Source organism: Wyeomyia smithii, chromosome 3 (genome assembly GCF_029784165.1).
Source record: "Wyeomyia smithii strain HCP4-BCI-WySm-NY-G18 chromosome 3, ASM2978416v1, whole genome shotgun sequence".
In the NCBI taxonomy this organism is placed as follows: Eukaryota; Metazoa; Arthropoda; class Insecta; order Diptera; family Culicidae; genus Wyeomyia; species Wyeomyia smithii.
Genome location: NC_073696.1, coordinates 219,546,180 through 219,565,194, shown reverse-complemented (window position 1 = coordinate 219,565,194; position 19,015 = coordinate 219,546,180). Strand labels below are relative to the sequence as shown.

At 45.4% G+C, this 19,015-nt stretch overlaps 1 protein-coding gene across 5 annotated transcripts in view; it reads left to right on the top strand.

Moving 5' to 3' along the window:
• Nucleotides 1-19,015, top strand: part of LOC129730110 (DNA-dependent protein kinase catalytic subunit-like) — a 30,131-nt gene that overhangs the window by 10,262 nt on the left and 854 nt on the right. Inside the window, exons 6-8 of one of the 5 annotated variants that reach the window (XR_008728791.1) lie at nt 55-239; nt 11,512-11,623; nt 11,680-12,415. Coding sequence is in view for 3 of the 5 variants with exons in the window: in XM_055689167.1 (XP_055545142.1) it covers nt 55-239; nt 17,714-18,988 (1,460 nt within the window). In the remaining 2 variants the exon portion in view is untranslated. Of the gene's footprint in view, nt 1-54; nt 240-11,505; nt 12,416-17,713; nt 18,989-19,015 lie in introns of those variants that run through there. The other 4 variants (XR_008728790.1, XM_055689167.1, XM_055689169.1 and 1 more) reach the window with 4 other exon arrangements.

Genomic DNA, 19,015 nt, shown 5'->3' with positions numbered 1-19,015 from the left:
ATAAAAATGATTCAATTTAATTAATTATTGATTTTACTTTTTTTTTTGTTTCAGGGCCACTAGAAGAAAAACTAAATAAATATTCGTTGGAATGTCTTCAAAATGCGGTTAGTGTGGCAAATGACGCTGAATTGGACAGCAGCTCTGTTGAGTTTAAGCAAAATGTAGTTTTGGCGGACTGTTATTTCAAACTTGCGCAGTATTGCTATGATGGACTTGAGCATGAACCGCTTGGAGAGGTAAGTGTTTGGGTTCAATGTTGTACACTGAACTAGTGTTAAGCCAGTGTTGTAATCTAGGGTGGTCACAACGCTGACCAACTTCTACTCTAAAAAAATTGTATCTTGGCGAACAAATGAAATGTAGAAGTCGCAAGTACTTACTTTACTTTGTTAGCCGACGGACCGTTAACCAGTCTAACGCCAAACAAACGGCTTCTTCTGTCTTGGGCAGCCGTTCTCCAGTCACCTCGTATACCAGCAGATCGTGCATCTCCTTCCACCGCGCATATTCACTGAGTGCAAGGCCTGCCACGGAAATGACGGCCTCTTCCTAGTTCTCTTCTGAGTATAGAATATAGATTACAACTCGTGATTCATGCGTCTGCGCTACACTCCACCGCTAAGTATCGATCGCAGAGTTTTACGCTAAAAACTCCGAGCACTCGACGATCAACTCCCTTCAGTGTCCATGCTTTATGTCCATAAAGGGCAAACGGAAGGATCAGTATGCTATACAGCGCTAGTTTTGTGCGAATTTGCAAACTACGGGTTGTTAGTTGGTTACGTAGTCCGTAGAAGAACCTGTTAGCAGCGGCAACTCGTTGTTTCACTTCGCGGCTCATATCGTTGTCACATGTCACAAGCGTACCAAGATAAACGAACTTTTCAACCACTTAAAATCGTTGTCCATCAATCTCCCCTTCAGCACCAGTGAGATTTCGTGATGATCTGTTTCTTTGCACGTTTCTCTTCGTATTTAACCTAGGGCAATGTTGAATAGTAAGTTGGAAAGCGCATCCCCTGCCTCAGTCCATCTAACGTTACGAACGCGACTGGTATCTCGCCAGCTATCCGCACGCAGGATTTCGATCCCTCCAGCGTCATACGACTCAGCCTGATTAGTTTCGTTGGGAAACCTTGTTCCAGCGTTATCTGCCACAGCTGGTTTCATTTCACTCGCTCGTATCCCGCCTCATAATCCACAGACAGATGGTAAATCAGCAATTTATACTCCCGGAACTCATCGAGGATTTGTCGCAGGGTGAAAATTTGATCCGTCATGGAACCCCTCTGTCGAAAACCAGCCTGGTATTCTTCGACGAAGGAAGCTGCTCGCTTCCCGCTTTTGGAAGTTCGCGCGGGATACTCCTTCCCAGCGGCTCATAATCCTCATCCTGCTCATGTTTTGCTCATCTTGCTCCTCATCGTTTAATAGAAGCTCCGCACGTCGTTTCTAGCAAAGTTGTCTTCTACACTGGTGAGCACCTGTTCCTCATGCTCGCGCTTCTTCCGACGGTGGACTCTATTCGGCAGCTCTGGCCTACCTGTATCTGTCCTGACGCGTAGCCACAGTGAGCATGCGGTTTCTGGTACAGGTTTTCTCGTCCGTCGTTCTCTGGTACTCAACATCAAACCAGCCGTTACAGTGTCTTTCACGCGTCGTACCTACCGCCTCTCTCGCAGTCGTTTCAATGGCACCGTGAATACTACTCAGCAGCCCATTTATGACTTTCACTCATTTCTCTTGGTGTTCTGCGATCGGTTGATCCAGTTCTGTGCGATATTCGGATTTTCGATGATTTGTTTATCCTTTGATGTTATCATTTTATATTTTGTAGATGCTGACAGGCTGTTATTAGCCCACGTGCATGGGGTAATCTTTTTCTGCCTCCTTCTTTTTGGTTCCATCGACCGCTCCTTATTGCGATCGACGGGCGTGATGATTTGTGGATGCTGGGGACTCCTAGATCCCACCTATTCGTATTGCTGGAAGGGTTGCTACTGGTTCGTATTGCTGATGGGGCTCCTTGTTGCCTCCAACTGTCCTCGCCAACGTTCGAAAGCGGAATGAGTATGAAAGCTCAATCGCTGTCGTATTTATAGCTGGTAGTGTTAGGCCCCTTGCACAGCGACAACATCATAGACGTAAAGACAACATCATCGACGTAAAGATATTGAAAACAAACTGTCATCCTTTTATATTTCCGGTTTCTTGGTTTCTACTAAAACCATGTGCTCTGGTTTCCTTCCGCGATCCTTGCGATAATTTGTCCATTGCGACTATTCCGACAGGTTATGTGTTCCAGTCATTTTTTTTCTCGTAAGGATAAGTTTTGCGAAGTGAAATAAACAGGTTTTTTGCTTCGGGCGTTGTTTTAAGCGGGACGTTTTTCGTAAGTCGTGTGTGAAAAACAGTTGATTTTTTTTCTCTGGACTTTGCGAAAATGGATTGGGCGAGAGTTATGAAGCTGAATAACTCCAACTACCCGGCATGGTCTTTCTCTGTCACAGCATTGCTCCGGCGAGAGCAGCTATGGAAATTCGTTGATCCTGGCGTAGCACCGAACCCGGTAACGGATCCTTGGAGAGAGGGTGATGAAAAGACATTGGCCACAATCCAGCTACTAGTGGATGAAAGCCAATACAGTCTTATTCGCGACAAAACAACGGCAAAAGCGACGTGGGATGCTCTCAAGCAGCATCACAACAAAACGTCTCTCGGGCAGAAGGTGACATTGCTGAAGCAAATTACCAACCAAAATTATAAGGTAGGCGATAATATGGAATCCTATCTGGCCGGCATAGAGAAGTATTATGCCCGGCTCGAGAGTTCAGGTTTAGAAATGAGTGAATGCCTGAAAGTAGCATTGATTCTTCGTGGTCTGCCGGATACGTTCAACCCGTTGACGTCTGCATTAGAAGAGAGGGATGAATCTCAGCTCACACTGGAAATGATTCGAGAAAAATTAACTGATGAGGCAGAGAAGCAGAAAAAGCAGAAGGGTGAAATGGATAAACAAGCATTGAGAGTTTCATCTAGTCAACATCAGCAGCAACAAAAATCTGTAACGTGCTTCTTTTGCGGAAAGCTAGGCCACCGTAAACGCAACTGCAAGGCGTTTTTGGCGGAGCGAAACAGCGATGAGAGGAATAAAAATAAGAAACCAAAGGAAAAAGCCAAAACAGTACGCGAAAATGATCACGAATCATTTACGTTCATGGTGCGGTCGAATGCTTTTAGAACGGGTGCGTGGTTAGTTGATTCCGGTGCGACGTCGCACTTGGCTAACGACGAAAACGTGTTCGTTCGGTTAGATAAAAGCGTGCATCCCGTTATTTCGGCAGCGGACGGTAAGGTGCTCCGTACAGAGGGCATAGGTGACTGTAGAATTCGGTGCAGGAATGAGTGCGATGAAATAATTTCGGTAACGTTGACGGACGTGTTTTTCGCTCGAAACTAATCTCGTGTCAGTGGCGAAATTGTCAAATGAAGGCGTGCGCGTGGAATTCGACGGAAAAATATGCAAATTGGTATACGGTACGAGAGTTGTCGCGGTGGCTGATAAAGTTGGTGAACTATATCGATTGAACTTAGTTGGTGAACATTCGATGCTGGTGGATAGCGGGCGGCACACTAAGGATTGTCAGCATACGTGGCACCGCAGACTTGGCCATCGGAATCCGGATGATTTGAAGGAAATGGAGCGTAAAAAGCTGGTATCTGGCATATTTATCCGTGACTGTGGAATCAGGACAACGTGTGAGTGCTGTATGAAGGCGAAAATGGCGAGACCGTCGTTCCCGCAAGCAGCTGAGAAAACGTCGAAAGAAGTCCTTGATATAGTGCACAGCTATGTGTGCGGTCCTTTGGCTGAGACTCCGGGGGGTCGTAGATATTATATGACCATGACGGATGACCACAGTAGATACACTGTGGTATATTTTTTAAAAGAGAATTAGGAAGTCGACGCCAAAATCCGCGAATTCGTCCGATTTGCTCAAAACCAGCTAGGTAAGAAGCCGAAGGTCATACGCTCGGACAGAGGCGGTGAGTACAGTAGCACAAGTCTTCGTAAGTTTTATGCTGAGGAGGGAATCAAACCTGAATTTACCGCTGGGTATGCACCCCAGCAGAATGGGGTGTCGGAGCGGAAAAACAGAACGCTCAACGAGATGGGGTTGTGCATGTTACTAGATGCAGGTTTGCCACGACGTTATTGGGCGGAGGCAGTGAATACTGCTGCTTACGTACAAAACAGATTACCCTCTAGATCAGTTGACAAAACCCCTTTTGAGCTGTGGTTCGATCGAAAGCCGGATTTAAAGGGTATGAAGATTTTCGGATGCGCTGCTTTTGCATGGATTCCCCCTCAGAAAAGAAAAAAGTTCGATGTTAGAGCCGAAAAACTTATTTTCGTCGGTTATTCAATGGAACATTAAGCGTACCGTCTGTTAGACGTGCGTACGGGAAGGATCGTGATAAGTCGAGATGTGCGATGTATGGAACTGGATGAAAAGGTAACGCAAGATACAGATGCCCCCACCCGTGAAACGGTTGAACAAAATACTAACCAAGAAGTGATTGTTCGTTCAGGGAATCAACCGAAACGATCAGATGAAGATCTTGATTCGGATGATGAATATTTTGGATCCGATGACGGGTCGGAGTTTGCAGGATTTGAAACCGTGTCAGTTCAGAATAACGCGGAAGTTGACCGAATTCATTCGGAGCTTGCAAATGTACCGGTAGAATTGCGTCGATCCACTCGGTCGAACATCGGAGTCCCACCAGGAAGATTCCGTGAGACGATAGGACTTGCTGCGGAAGTGGCATGTGAACCGAGAAGCTATGCAGAAGCCATACAATGTTCTGAGAGCGTCAATTGGAAAGCGGCAATGGAGGAGAAAATAGCATCCTTGCGTGATAATAACACCTGGGATCTAGTCAAACTAACTTCGGGAAAGCGAGCGATTGGGTCAAAATGGGTTTATAAAAGGAAAGAGGATAGCACTGGAAACGTTGTGCGTTTTAAAGCCAGGCTCGTTGCCCAAGGCTATTGTCAGAAGTATGGGAGCGAGTACGAGTAAGGCAAACCACATTTCGAACGGTTTTGACGTTGGCGGCTAGCCGCAATATGATTATAAGGCACGTTGATATTAAGACGGCGTATCTTTACGGTGAATTGCAGGAGGAGATATGGATGAAACAGCCTCCTGGTACGAGATCGAGGACCATACTGTCGTATGCCATCTTAAACGGAGCCTATACGGGCTAAAACAGTCTGCAGAAAGCAGATCTTTGTCTCTATTCAAAGCAAATTAATAACAGTTCCGTGTACGTGCTGTTGTATGTAGACGATTTTATCGTCGCTTGCAATAATGAACAAGAATATCAAGCTCTGCTTGGCGTTTTAAAAAAGGAGTTTAAAATAACTGAACTAGGTAACCTCTCTTATTTCTTAGGGATTCAAGTGCGCAAGATTGAAGGTGGTTACGTACCAGAATGCATATATAACGAAAATTCTAGTACGATTCGGTATGGAGAAAGCTAACTCATCGCGGGTTCCAATGTCGGTTGGCTATTTACAACAACAGCAGGAGGAGAGTGCTGAGCTTTTCGAGAAAGAACAGTATCAAAGCTTGATTGGTGCGTTATTGTAAATCGCCATAAACAGCCGACCGGACATTGCGATTACCACCTCTGTTCTCGGACGACGTGTATCACGGCCAACGCAGGCCGACTGGATTGAAGCCAAGAAGGTACTTCGTTACCTTAAAGGAACAATCAACGATGGGCTGTATCTAGGCGCTGACGAACGAAAGCCGTTAGAATGTTTCGTTGACGCTGATTGGGCAGGTGAAATTTCGGATCGAAAATCTAATACGGGATTCTTGTTCAAGTTTGGTGGTGGCCCTATTGAATGGTGCTGCAGAAAGCAAACGAGCGTGGCGTTGTCGAGTACTGAAACCGAGTATATAGCCCTAGCAGAGTGTCTACAGGAGTTGCAGTGGCTGCGCAAGCTGATGGCTGACCAGGAACTTCGGGCGGCTATCGGAGTAAAGTCGACTGAAGTTGAGGAGGAGTGTTGAGCCCCTTGCACAGCGACAACATCATAGACGTAAAGACAACATCATCGACGTAAAGATATTGAAAACAAACTGTCATCCTTTTATATTTCCGGTTTCTTGAATAAAATCATTCTTGTATATTCTTTCATACTAAAACCATGTGCTCTGGTTTCCTTCCGCGATCCTTGCGATAATTTGTCCATTGCGACTATTCCGACAGGTAGGGCGCCTTATTGCCACTAGTCCGTATTGCTGATGAGGCTCCTTGTTGCCACCAATTGTCCTCGCCAACGTTCGATAGCGGAATAAGTATTAAAGCTCAATCGCTGTCGTATTTATAGCTGGTAGGGCGCCTTGTTGCCACTAGTCCGTATTGCTGATGGGGCTCCTTGTTGCCACCAACTGTCCTCGCTAACGTTCGAAAGCGGAATGAGTATGAAAGCTCAATCGCTGTCGTATTTATAGCTGGCAGGGCGCCTTGTCCGTATTGCTGATGGGATTCCTTGTTACCACCAACTGTCCTCGCTAACGTTCGAAAGCGGAATGAGTATGAAAGCTCAATCGCTGTCGTATTTATAGCTGGTAGGGCGCCTTGTTGCCACTAGTCCGTATTGCTGATGGGGCTCCTTGTTGCCACCAACTGTCCTCGCTAACGTTCGAAAGCGGAATGAGTATGAAAGCTCAATCGCTGTCGTATTTATAGCTGGCAGGGCGCCTTGTCCGTATTGCTGATGGGATTCCTTGTTGCCACCAACTGTCCTCACCAACGTCCGAAAGCAGAATGAGTATGAAATGAAAGCTCAATCGCTGTCGTTTTTACAGCTGGTGGGGCTCCTTGTTGCCACTAGTCCGTATTGCTGATGGGGCTCCTTGTTGCCACTAACTGTCTCGCCAACGTTCGAAACCGGAATGAATTCACAGCTCAATCGATGTCGTATTTATACCAGAGAATTTATATTTGCAACCATTTGCTCTTCCTTTCTGATGTTCGTGTTAGGGAAATAACTCTTCAATACAAAAGAAAGTGTAAAAAGCAAAGCCTTGGTGCTACATTCCGTATCGGAACTCGACCTTCTGTTGATTATACACAGACTTCGCAGCCAACTGTTGAGTGTACAGGACAATTGCGGGGCTAGTGCTACGATCCTACTGACACTAAAAGTCTCTCCCGAGCCGAGACTCGAACCTACGACGACTGGCTTGTTAGACCAGCATCGTACCTCGAGACCAGCTGAAGAGGTTTACAAAAGAAAGTGTTCGAATATCAATTTTATTTGGGGAATCGTCTTTATTACCACACAGGCTTCTTCATTTAAATGCCTCTAGGTGTATTTCGGAATATTCAAACGTGCAAAATAGGAGCTACATTCCTCTGGCCCAAGTACCCAAATTCCAATCGGTTACTGTTTTCGGTTTTCATGTCGTAGCCTAGGTCTTTGCCCGATTGTTCCTTTACGTATTTCTAATCTCGTTGGTCGTGTTTAGGAGAGACTTCGGTACAATTGATATAAATTACTAAAATTCATCTGACAAAGTAAGACACACACACTGAATTACTAAAACAATGTCAATAAATTATCACAGAAAGACTACTTAACTTGACATAGACACCATACAACGGAGCAGAATTCTAAGATAGACCGCATAAGAGAGAAACGCAGCGCTCTGAGACAAAACGGATCATAGAACTCGTTGGCTATTTTAAATATGAATCCGAGTTGTCGATTAGCTTAAGCGATGATCTCATTGTAGTGCAGTTTAAAAGCAAGCGCAGTATTCAAAATAACTACCAGATCTCGACTTTGTGTCACTCTAGATAGAAGTTGACCCGACATAGTATAGTCAAATAAATTGCAGAGTAAAACTAAAAACGATGCTTCTTGTTTGAAGGTTGACAAAGGAATGAAAATTTATTTCAAATCACTTGGGTAACTAATAGTATTCAGGTAACTAATAATCATGGGTTACTATACATCACTCCTTCCTAATCCATGATTCCTATAAAGGAACAAAACTTCTGTTGGTTCTGTGTTGTCATCGGTTTGGTAAACCCATCTGCCGGTTGATTTTAAGTAGATGTGTAACTGAGTTTAACCACTTCATTCTCCAAACTCTCATGAACGAAATGATAACTTATACTAATATGCTTCGTGCGAGGGTTGTAGGATCCATTGTTTGCGATGCTGATTGCTGACTGGTTGTCACAGAATATTGGAACCGGCCCCACGTTGGTGAATTCTGATCGAAGGTTGCTCCACCACATGGCTTCTTGAATGCTTCTTGACAGTGCCATATACTCCGCCTCACAAGATGAAAGAGCCACTGTTGATTGCCTTTTCACGTTCCAGGCTATGGCTGCTCCCTGCATCGTAAAAACATATCCAGTGGTCGATCTTCGATTATCGGGATCTCCTCCCCAATCGGCATCGCTATATCCTGCCAATTGACCTGCTTCGTCTTTCGTGAATTGTAACTTCTTTGTCGCTGTACCCTTGAGATATCGGATTATTCTCTTAACAGCTTCCCAATGCTGTTTGCCAGGAATTGAAGAAAATTGACTTACAGTATTTACAGCAAACATTATATCGGGTCGAGTTGTTTGTGCAACAAACGATAAACATCCCACTGCTTCCTTATATGGTACATTTTTCGTTTCTATCTTTTCTTGTTCAGTTTTAGGTGCCATTGATGTTCCTAGTTTTAAACTTGAATCAGCTGGAGTAGTGACTGGATTTGCATTAACCATTCCAAAACGTCGAACGATTTCTTCGATGTATTGTTGCTGGTCTAATGAAAGCTTGCCACCGTGTCGGTTCCTCTTGATGCGAATACCAAGACAATGCGTGGCCTCACCTAAATCTTTCATGTTGAATTTCTTTATCAGAAATCTTTTCAAATTTCCTTTTAATTTACAATCGTTGGTGAATATAAGCAGATCATCAACATATATTGTCACGAAAATCATCTTCTTTCCATCCAGCATCCAATATAAGCAGGTATCTACTTGCGATCGTTGCAAACCAAATTCTTCCAGTACTTTATTTAGCTTCGCATTCCACACACGGCTTGATTATTTTAATCCATATAAAGCTTTCTTAAGCAAGCAAACCTTTCCATTTGCGACTGTAAATCCCTCAGGTTGTTCCATGAATATTTGTTCATCGCCCAGTTCACCTTGTAGGAATGCAGTAACCACGTCCATCTGGTCCACATCCATGTAGAACTTTGTCGCAAGCGCCATTAAATAACGAATGGTTGAATATCTCACCACAGGTGCATAAACTTCCTCATAGTCAACTCCTGGCTTCTGTGAACAGCCCTTAACAACAAGTCGCGCCTTGTATCGCTGCAAACTTTCATCAGGTTTCCGCTTGATTGCAAAAACCCACTTGTTTCGTATGGCTTTGCGGCCCTCAGGTAGATCAGTTGTTATCCATGTCTGGTTTTCATATAATGATGCCATTTCTTCCTTCATTGCTTTTATCCATTGCTCACTATCAGCTCGCCGTATGGCCTCGTCGTAGCTCTGTGGAACATTACTCTCAAGATTTCCAATCGTTGATGAAGCAGGCATCTGGGAGGAAATTACATCGCCAGGAAAAGAACTATAACTCACAAAATCATCATACTTGCCTGGATACGTGCGGTCCCGACCGCTGCGCCTCAACTCTTGTTGACTTATTTCAACTGGTCTTGTTTGTTGCGGTGGGAACGCGTGGTCGCTACAGGCATCTTCAAAATTTTCAGTAGATGTATTATCACTAGATTCTTCATCATCAGAGTTGATCACGTCATTTGGGTATTCTGTCGGCATTCTGATTTCTTCTGTCAACAGTTCCATGAATTCCACTGGTAGGACATTCTGAACATTTTCTGAATTATACTTTCGCTCATTTTCGTTGATTACCACCAAGTCGCGACTAATTTCGAACTTGTTGCTTTCCGGGTAATATACCCTGTATCCTTTGGTGTCCTCGCAGTAGCCTACGAACACACCTTTTACAGCCTTTGGATCGAACTTTCGACGCTTAACTTTTGGTACATGAACCATTACACTGGAACCGAAAACTTTAAGATGACGTAAATCGGGTCTTTTTCCGCTCCAAATTTCTTCAGGCGTCTTGCCTTTAATGGATCGTGTAGGTGATCGATTTACCAAGTAAGCTGCTGTGGATACCGCCTCAGCCCAGAACGATTTCCGCATGCAAGCATCATTCAACAAGCACCGAGCCTTTTCCACTAGTGTACGGTTCATTCTCTCCGCCGTGCCATTCTGCTGGGGAGTGTACGGGCAAGTTTTCTGATGGCGAATGCCATCTTTTCTAAATTCGTCACAAACATATTCTCTGCCATTGTCTGTCCTCAGAATTTTTAACTTTTTACCTGTCTGCCGTTCTGCCTTTGCTTGGAACAATTTAAACGCGGCCAACACTTCGTTTTTGGCCTTCAGAAAGTAAACTGCCACTCTTTTACTAGCGTCATCTACGAACGTGACAAATTATTTATTGCCACCCAAAGAAGGAATCTCTACTGGTCCGCAGAGATCAGAATGCACCAACTCCAACAGCTCTGATGTTTCGGAGTCGCTCTTCGGAAATGGTTTTCTAGCTTGTTTTCCTTCCAGACATGCTATGCAGTTCATGCCCTTTTCATTTTGGAAATCTATACCATCAGACACGTGCTTAAGCTGCTTTAAACTTGTTTCATTTAGATGACCCATTCTTCTATGCCATAATTGCATTTCACATGCTTGGAAGATCCTTTCTGGCTGATTCACTCGGTATAGACCATTTTCTTCCTTACCAGAAATAACCAGCTCTCCTTGTGCATTCAATACCTCACATTTGTCCGCAGTAAAAATCATTGTATGACCTCTTTTACAAATCGTACTCACTGACAAGAGATTAGTTTCTAAATCAGGAATCTTCAGTACCTTGTATACATTGATCTTGCCGTCTAAAATCTGTAAATCAACCGTTCCTCTGGCTAAAGCCTTCATGCTGCCATTGTTCGCGGTGCCTACCGCGTGCTGCATTGTTGTTTCATCAATGAAGTTTTGGTTCGGTCTAGCCATATGGCACGTCGCTCCCGAATCAAAATACCATGCTTCAGTTTGAACGTTACCGATCGCAAATCTGCTACATAACCCACTCGCTTTTGCTTTAAGTGCACCTTTGCTTGGACATTCAGCAGCAAAATGACCTGGTTTCCCGCAATCGAAGCACACCCCAACTATCTTCACGGATCAGAATCATCCGCATCACAAATGCCCAAGTGGAGTAATTTTCACGCCCTTTCAACTTTTCTATGGCCGGCACAGCAACCGATCCTGTCGTAACTCGAATACTGCCTGATTCATTTCGGATTCCGTTTTCGCCGCCTTGTTGAGCTCCAGAGTTTCTTGCATTGGTGGACATTTTATTCTTTCTTCCAGTTACAGGCTGGGCCCATAACCAATTGCAGAGTAAAACCAAAAACGATGCTTCTTGTTTGAAGGTTGACAAAGGAATGAAAATTTATTTCAAATAACTTGGGTAACTAATAGTATTTAGCTAACTAATAATCATGGGTTACTATACATCAAAATAAGATTGTTTTTTTTTGTCAGATAGGAGGAGATGACACTACATTTTTGGGCACTTACGGAAAGGTTTCTAGAACACCATTATCCACTAGTTGCGGAAGCTCAACACAGTCCGCAGAATTTCTCACAATTTTAAAGCGTTTAACGTCATCGACGTACAATTTACGGTAACCTTCCGGGAGCAGTAAAGAAATGTCATTGATGAATAACATGTAACATGGAGAGTAGCGGTCCTAGGTTGCTACCTTGCGAGACATTCGTGAACTGCGCAGAAACCTTAATTCCCTAGTTCCTATATTCACACAGAGTGTTCGATTCATCAAATAGAAACCGATCCATTGCACGAGAGCAAACTGATGATGGAGATGAAACTTCGAGTTTTCCAAGTTTAGTTAAACGTTTGCTGTGGTCTACTCGATCGAATGCCGCTTCCAATTACTCATGTTTCGCAAACAATTCGACGAGAAGCCGACTAAAACAGTTGTTATCGATCGTTTCGGGTAAAAACCATGTTGATCCGACCCGATGTATCATTTGCAGCTTACGGAAAGGGCGTCATTAAGAACTATTTCCATCACCTTAAAGCATGCGCAGAGAGATGCGAGGCCTCTATAGTTTTGCATATCATGTCTATCGTCTTTCTTGTGCACGGGAGGTAATAAAAAATTTCCAACTGAAGGGAAATACGCATTACCAAAGAGATAAATTGAACAACAGGCATAACGGATGAATAAGCGCGGTTTACAGGCATCATTTACAGGTAGAGAGGATTCCAAGATTTGCCAACCGTTGTGAGAAAAATCCGGATAAAGGGGTTGACAGCATGTGGGTCCCCGGAACTGGCTACACAGGGATGAAAGGTGTATTTAAGCGATCCAATCCAAACGTTTTTTGAGTCGTCTTCAAATTAACAGAAAAATATTCCTTTCGGCCAGGTATCAGAGCGCAGCGCGATGTCGTTGAAGGTTGGATCCATCCATATTGTGTAAAAGATGAGGCTCAATCTGCTAGTATCTACTTCTTTTTTCACCAACGGTACAACTTTTGCAGGGTCAGGACCTTTTATACCATTTTCTAACTGATTTCGGTTTGACACTGGGTCGAACACGTTAGAGGTACAACCGAGAAATCAGCGGGCTCCGAAACGGTCAGAATCTCAGTTAAAACATTATCATCGTTTGCCACTCTGGTCTCCGCACAATGAGAACAAGCAGTCGGCATACTAAAACAATTCGCAGGGATTCTGCAGCGCGATGTATTGAATTCAAAGCTTAGACCCTTTCGAGAGTTATAACGAGAGTCCCGAAATTATGCTAGTGCAACTCGTTTTTACAACACTAAAATATCACAGTAGACAGTAGATAGTGAACTTCTTACTTACTTTACTTTTATGGCGACAGATCGTTGAGATCCTATGCCGAATCCAGGATACGTTTCCACAAAACTCGGTCTTGGGCTGATATTCTTCCCTTACAGCCGCTGATCTGGCAAACATCCAGCGCGTGCGAGGTCTGCCTCGAAGTCGTCGGCCTCTATCCGGTTCCCTGCTAAATATTATCTTTGCCGGTCGCTCATCCGCCATCCGTGCTACGTGGCCAGCCCACTATAACCTGCCGTGTTTCATCAGCTTGACAATATCAGCGTGTTTGTATACTTCGTACAGCTCGTACTTCATGCGCCTGCGCCACACCCCATTCTCTAGTTTGCCTCCGAGTATTGATCGCATGATTCTACGTTCGAAGACCCCAAGCGCTCGTCGATCGGCCTCCTTCCACGTCCACGATTCATGTCCGTAGAGTCCTATAGAGCGCAAATTTCGTATCTGTAGGCTACGGGACCAAAACTGGCTACGCAATCCACACACCTCTTTGTCACATGTAACGAGAGTACCAAGATAAACAAATTCGTAGAACATTTCGAAAGTATCCCTATCCATCTCCACCGCAGCACCAACACCCGCAGAACTACCACGCTCTCTGCCAGCCAGCATGTACTTCGTTTTGGCAGTGTTTATGGTGAGTCCAATTCTCGCAGCTTCCCTTTTGAGAGCCGTAAGGGCCTCCTCAACTGCTCTACGGTTAACACCAATTATATCAATGTCGTCCGCAAAGCCCAGAAGCATGTGAGACTTAGTGATGATGGTGCCGCTCCTCTGCACACCTGCCCTTCGTATTGCACCTTCCAAAGCTATGTTGAACAGCAAGTTCGAGAGCCCGTCACCTTGCTTCAGACCATCTAACGTCACAAACGCGTCCGAAAATTCGCCCGCTGTTTTGACGCATGATGTGAAACCGTCAAGCGTCGCACGTAACAGTTTAACTAGTTTTGTTAGGAAGCCATGTTCTAGCATTATTTGCCAAAGCTCGTTGCGTTTCACTGTGTCGTCAAAACAATATCGCACGCTAGCCTGGGGGGCTAATGCGGTCTCGATCAACTATATTAGTTGAGAGAATTCGTTATCGATATTGTTTTCGGCACATTTTGCATGCTGTAGGATAAGTACAACGATACACCGTGCCCCAGTGCTGAGTCGAGAAAATTTCCAGCTCGAAAAGATCCTCGACCTGATCGGGAATCGAACCCGATATCACAACCGTGTGGGAGAGCTAGCCGACCGACATCGCTAACCACAGAACCACGAGGACCACAAAACTGTGTCGTACGCCGCCTTAAAGTCAACAAACAGATGATGCGTCTGCAAGTTGTGTTCTCGAAACTTGTCGGTATTCTGTCTCAAGGTAAACATCTGGTCCGTAGTAGATCGCCCCAATCGAAAACCGCATTGGTATTCTCCAACAAAGGCTTCCTGCAACGGCCTCAGTCGCTGGAACAGGATACGGGAGAGAATTTTGTAAGCGGAATTGAGGAGAGTTATGCCTCAATAATTACTACAGTCGAGCCTATGTCCCTTCTTGTAGATAGGGCATATGAGTCCTTCCAACCAGTCCGTAGGTAGTTGTTCCTCAGACCATACCCTTAGGATAATCTGGTGAATTGCACTACACAGCCGCTCGCTCCCGACTTTTAAAAGTTCGGCCGGTAAGCCGTTCTTCCCAGCGGCTTTGCGGTTCTTTAGCTCTTTGCAAACATTCTCCACCTCATCCAATGTTGGTGTGTCCACAGCTTGTCCGTCCTCCCCTTTTTATATCCTGTTCCCCTCGACGATTGTCCTACCTTTCTAACCGTTCTAACACCACTTCAAAATGTTGCTTACAACGCCTGGCCACCTGCGATTTATCGGTTATTAGGTTTCCCTCCCTGTCATGGCACATGGTAGGTACTGGCAAGGTCCGGTTCCTGATTCCGTTGATCGTTCTATAAAAACTCCTCGTGTCGTGCCTGGTGAAGCAATTCTCCGCCTCCGCGAGGGCGCGTAGTGCTCACGTTTCTTACGGCGATGAAGCCTCTTTTCGGCAGCTTTTGCCTCCCGGTATTTCTTCCGCATGTGACGCATTACACGATTAGCTGCTACTAACGTGTTGGCGTAGACTCGGTTCATCTCCTCCGTCACCTCTAGACACTCAGCATCGACCCAACCACTATGCGTGGTTCCCGTTGTCATGCCTATCACTTCTCGCACTGTTTCGCTGACCGCATCATGGATGTGCTTTCACTTCTCGTTCAGGTCCACTCCAGCTGGTCCACCGATCCGTCTAACTTTCCGAGCATACTCTGCAGCAACTCCTTCCGCTGATAACCTCTAGATGTCCAGACGTATCTTCCTCGCCGATCTCGATTTAAATACGTTGGACAACCGGGCGCGAATCTTGCCTACCACGAGATAGTGATCCGAGTCGATGTTTGGCCCTCAAAAGGACCGCACATCTATGACGTCTGAAAAGTGCCGACCGTCGATCAGCATGTGGTCGATCTGGGAGCAGGCCTCTCCATTGGGGTGTCTCCAAGTGTGCTTCCGAATGTTAAGACGTGAAAAATGGGTACTACAGATGGCCATTCCCCTGGCCGCGGCGAAGTTCACTAACCTCAAGCCGTTGTCGTTGGTGGTAGAGTGAAGGCTTTCCCTACCAATAACGGGACGAAAGAACTCCTCTCGTCCGTCTTATGTGTTCGTATCTCCGATGACAATCTTTATATCGTGTTATGGGCACTCTCCATACGTTTTCTCAAGGAGCTCATAGAACTCCTCCTTTACGTTATCGGTTTTATCGTTTGTCGGCGCCTACACGTTGATGAGGCTCTAATTTAAGAATCTGCCCTTGATCCTCAATACGCATAGACGGTCATTAATAGGCCTCCACCTAATAACACGCTTCATTTGGTTTCCAAGTAACACGAAACCGACGCCCTGTTCCGCTCTGTCGCCGCCACTGTAATAGATGTGATACTTGAAAGAAGTGCCCGCGGTTGGATCAACCGCCCGGAATTCACGTTCTCCGGTTTTAGGCCAACGCACCTCTTGTACGGCTGCTACCTCCACTTTTGCCTTCTGTAGCTCTCTGGTCAAGATGCCCGCGCGTGCCGGTTCGCGCAGAGTCCTAACATTAGAAGTGCCAAGTTCCAATCGTTGTCCTTTTTCGTTTGCCTAGGTCTTTACTGATTGTTCCGATTCGTATCATTCTCTGGATTGTTCGTAGTATGTTTATTTCAGCATGCTGTCTTACTAGGGCTGCGATGCCTAGTCTCGCGACGGGGCTGCCGTATTGGGTGTAGCTGGCGAGACACCGCATTTCATAGTTCAGCCGTCCGCTCCGGATCAGTCGCTGATTGAGCCGCCCCTAACCTGGGGAACAGACACTCAGGCAAGCTGCTCTCCAAGGAGAACAGCTCCCCCTTCCCTGTAAGCATACGACCAAGTTCCTACCAGTTCACCGATCTTTCCTTGGTTGCTGCTATTCCAGTCGGTACCACGTGGAGGTAGGGATAGGATTTGCTGGGCATTATGCTATGGACCACACTGGGATCTATTTTATGCCAATCAGTACGGGTGTACTGCTGGTACCCATTGCCCAGCCGTTTACCAACCTTAGTAAACTGCACTATCTTTAAATAGCCGGCACTCAGATACTTCACTTGGGCATGAAATGAACAGAAAAATAACAATCGGCGTAATGTTAATTAAAATATATATAGCTGAGACACAGCGATGTAAACAAATTGAAGCTACACGGAGAAATTTTCACATGATGGGGCTGCCATCTTAGGTATAGCTGGTGGGATACAGCATTTCATGATTTAGCCTGCTCCGGGTCAGACGCTGTTGTACGCCGCCCCTAACATGGGGTTACAGCCGTGTACGATCCCTACGATTGGTTCAACCACCTAGCTCGTTGCGCACTTCTACGTTTTGTACTAGCGGAATTCGATATGGACACCAATTTGCGGGGTTGTTCTTACATGTCCCGGTCATTGTACCCGTCTAGCTTTAGCTCGCCGTAAAGTTGCGCTAGTTCGTGTAGTCAAAAGTCTGAACTCCGTCGAGCCTTCCGACAGGGTCCATGTCGTTAGCGAAGCAGATGGACTGGCTGGATTTATTGAAGATCGTTCCACGCATATTAAAGGTCGCACGTTTGATAACACCTTCAACAACAACTAGGATGAACAGGTAGCAGGAAAGGCCGTCGCCTTGTCGAAGTCCCTTGCGTGTTTCAAACGGGTTCGATAACGCACCTGAAATCTTCACAACAGCACTGTACACCATCCATCGTGGCATTTATCAATCTTGCTAGTTTCGCAGGGAAACCAATTTCGTCCATAATTTTCGGGTCGGGTTCGGGTTTGAAAATGTCGTGTTCAAGTCGGGTTTGGGTATGCAAACCCAAAACCCGACTATAAAATCTATGAAATCTCGGGTTCGGGTTTCACAATTTCGGGTTCATGTCGGGTTCGGGTTTCAAAAAATAAAATTTTCGGGTTCGTGTTTGAACGAAAAAAAAAAGTTTCGGGTTCGGGTCGGGCTCGGGTTTCGACCGAAAAAAAATCGGGTTCGGGCGGGTACGGGTTTGAAAAACATCAAACCCGACCATCTCTAATACACAACAAAATGAATTCAGATTTTTTTTAAAGCCAATTATCGATAACCTCTCACCTTTTTTTCCAGACCCTCGATCTGGAGCGCCAGCTAATCACGTCCCTCCTGGCAGCTATGCAGCACGGATCCCGACCAGCCCGGCAGCTGTTTCCATGTTTGCTCCAGCTTCCCAACTTGCAGAACGGTTCACTGCAGCAGTGCTTCGGTGATGCTAGTGCTGCCGTCCCGGAGTGGATGTTTTTGCCATGGATTCCGCAGATACTCTCACATGTCGATTTCGCCGCGGAATCTTTCCTCGGAGATCTTTTGATTCGCATTGCCATCAGCTACCCGGTTGCCTTGTATTATTCAGCTAAACTCGCGTATGGTAATTTTTGTAAACGGGCAACGGGATACGCCGAAAGTCGATTTGCTTCTAAGTTGATGCGGCTGTTGAACATACCGAACATGGACCGCTTTACCGGTGAGCTATGCCATATCCTCATCCCTGGTATGAAGGTGTGGAAGGGTGCATCCGACATGCTTGTTAAATTATCTACAGTGACGGAGATACCTAACACGATGCAATTCCATGCACTCATTACGGAAATGATGCATAATATATTTCCAGAGACCGAAGAGAACCTTGGTCGAGAGCATCAGAAAGTTTTTCCACTTAAAGCGGAGTGGCTGAAATTGTTGGATTATAATTGTGAAACACAGAGAAGCGAGATTTGGAAGCAGCTAGATTATATACGGAAAGAGGCTGAGAAATTGTTTCCTAAACCCAGCTCGCTTCAGTTGAGTAGATTTTCTCCCTGGCTGGCAGAGTATCATTTTAGTGATCGAGAGGAAATGCTGGAGCTACCAGGACAGTATAACGTAGACCGCAAGCCGAATGTTACGAATCACGTGAAAATCGTTAAGATATGTCAGGTGTTAGAAATATACAAGACGCTACGAAAACCGATTCGAATACAGATAATCGGAAGCGATGGGAAAACGTATAGTTTTCTAGTTAAATATGGCGAAGATCTGCGTCAAGATCAGCGCATTCAGCAATTGCTAGGTACCATATCTAAGCAGCTATCTTGGGATCAACATTGCAAGGAGCATCAACTGTCGGTGAGAACATACGAAGTCGTACCGATTAGGGACGATTTTGGGATTATTGGATGGATTCCGAATACTTCTTCGTTAAAGAATGTTGCTGTTCGAGCAATGATACGCTTCAATCCGGAAGGAGATGTATCTAATAACATCAATCAGGAATACGGACGGTTTCTGACGCAGATTGCTGGGGTTCCAATGGACCGCTTATCGGTTGTTTACGGAATGGTTGCCGCTGCTAGCACTCCGGAAAAGGTACATAAATCATCGAATGAATTTTCA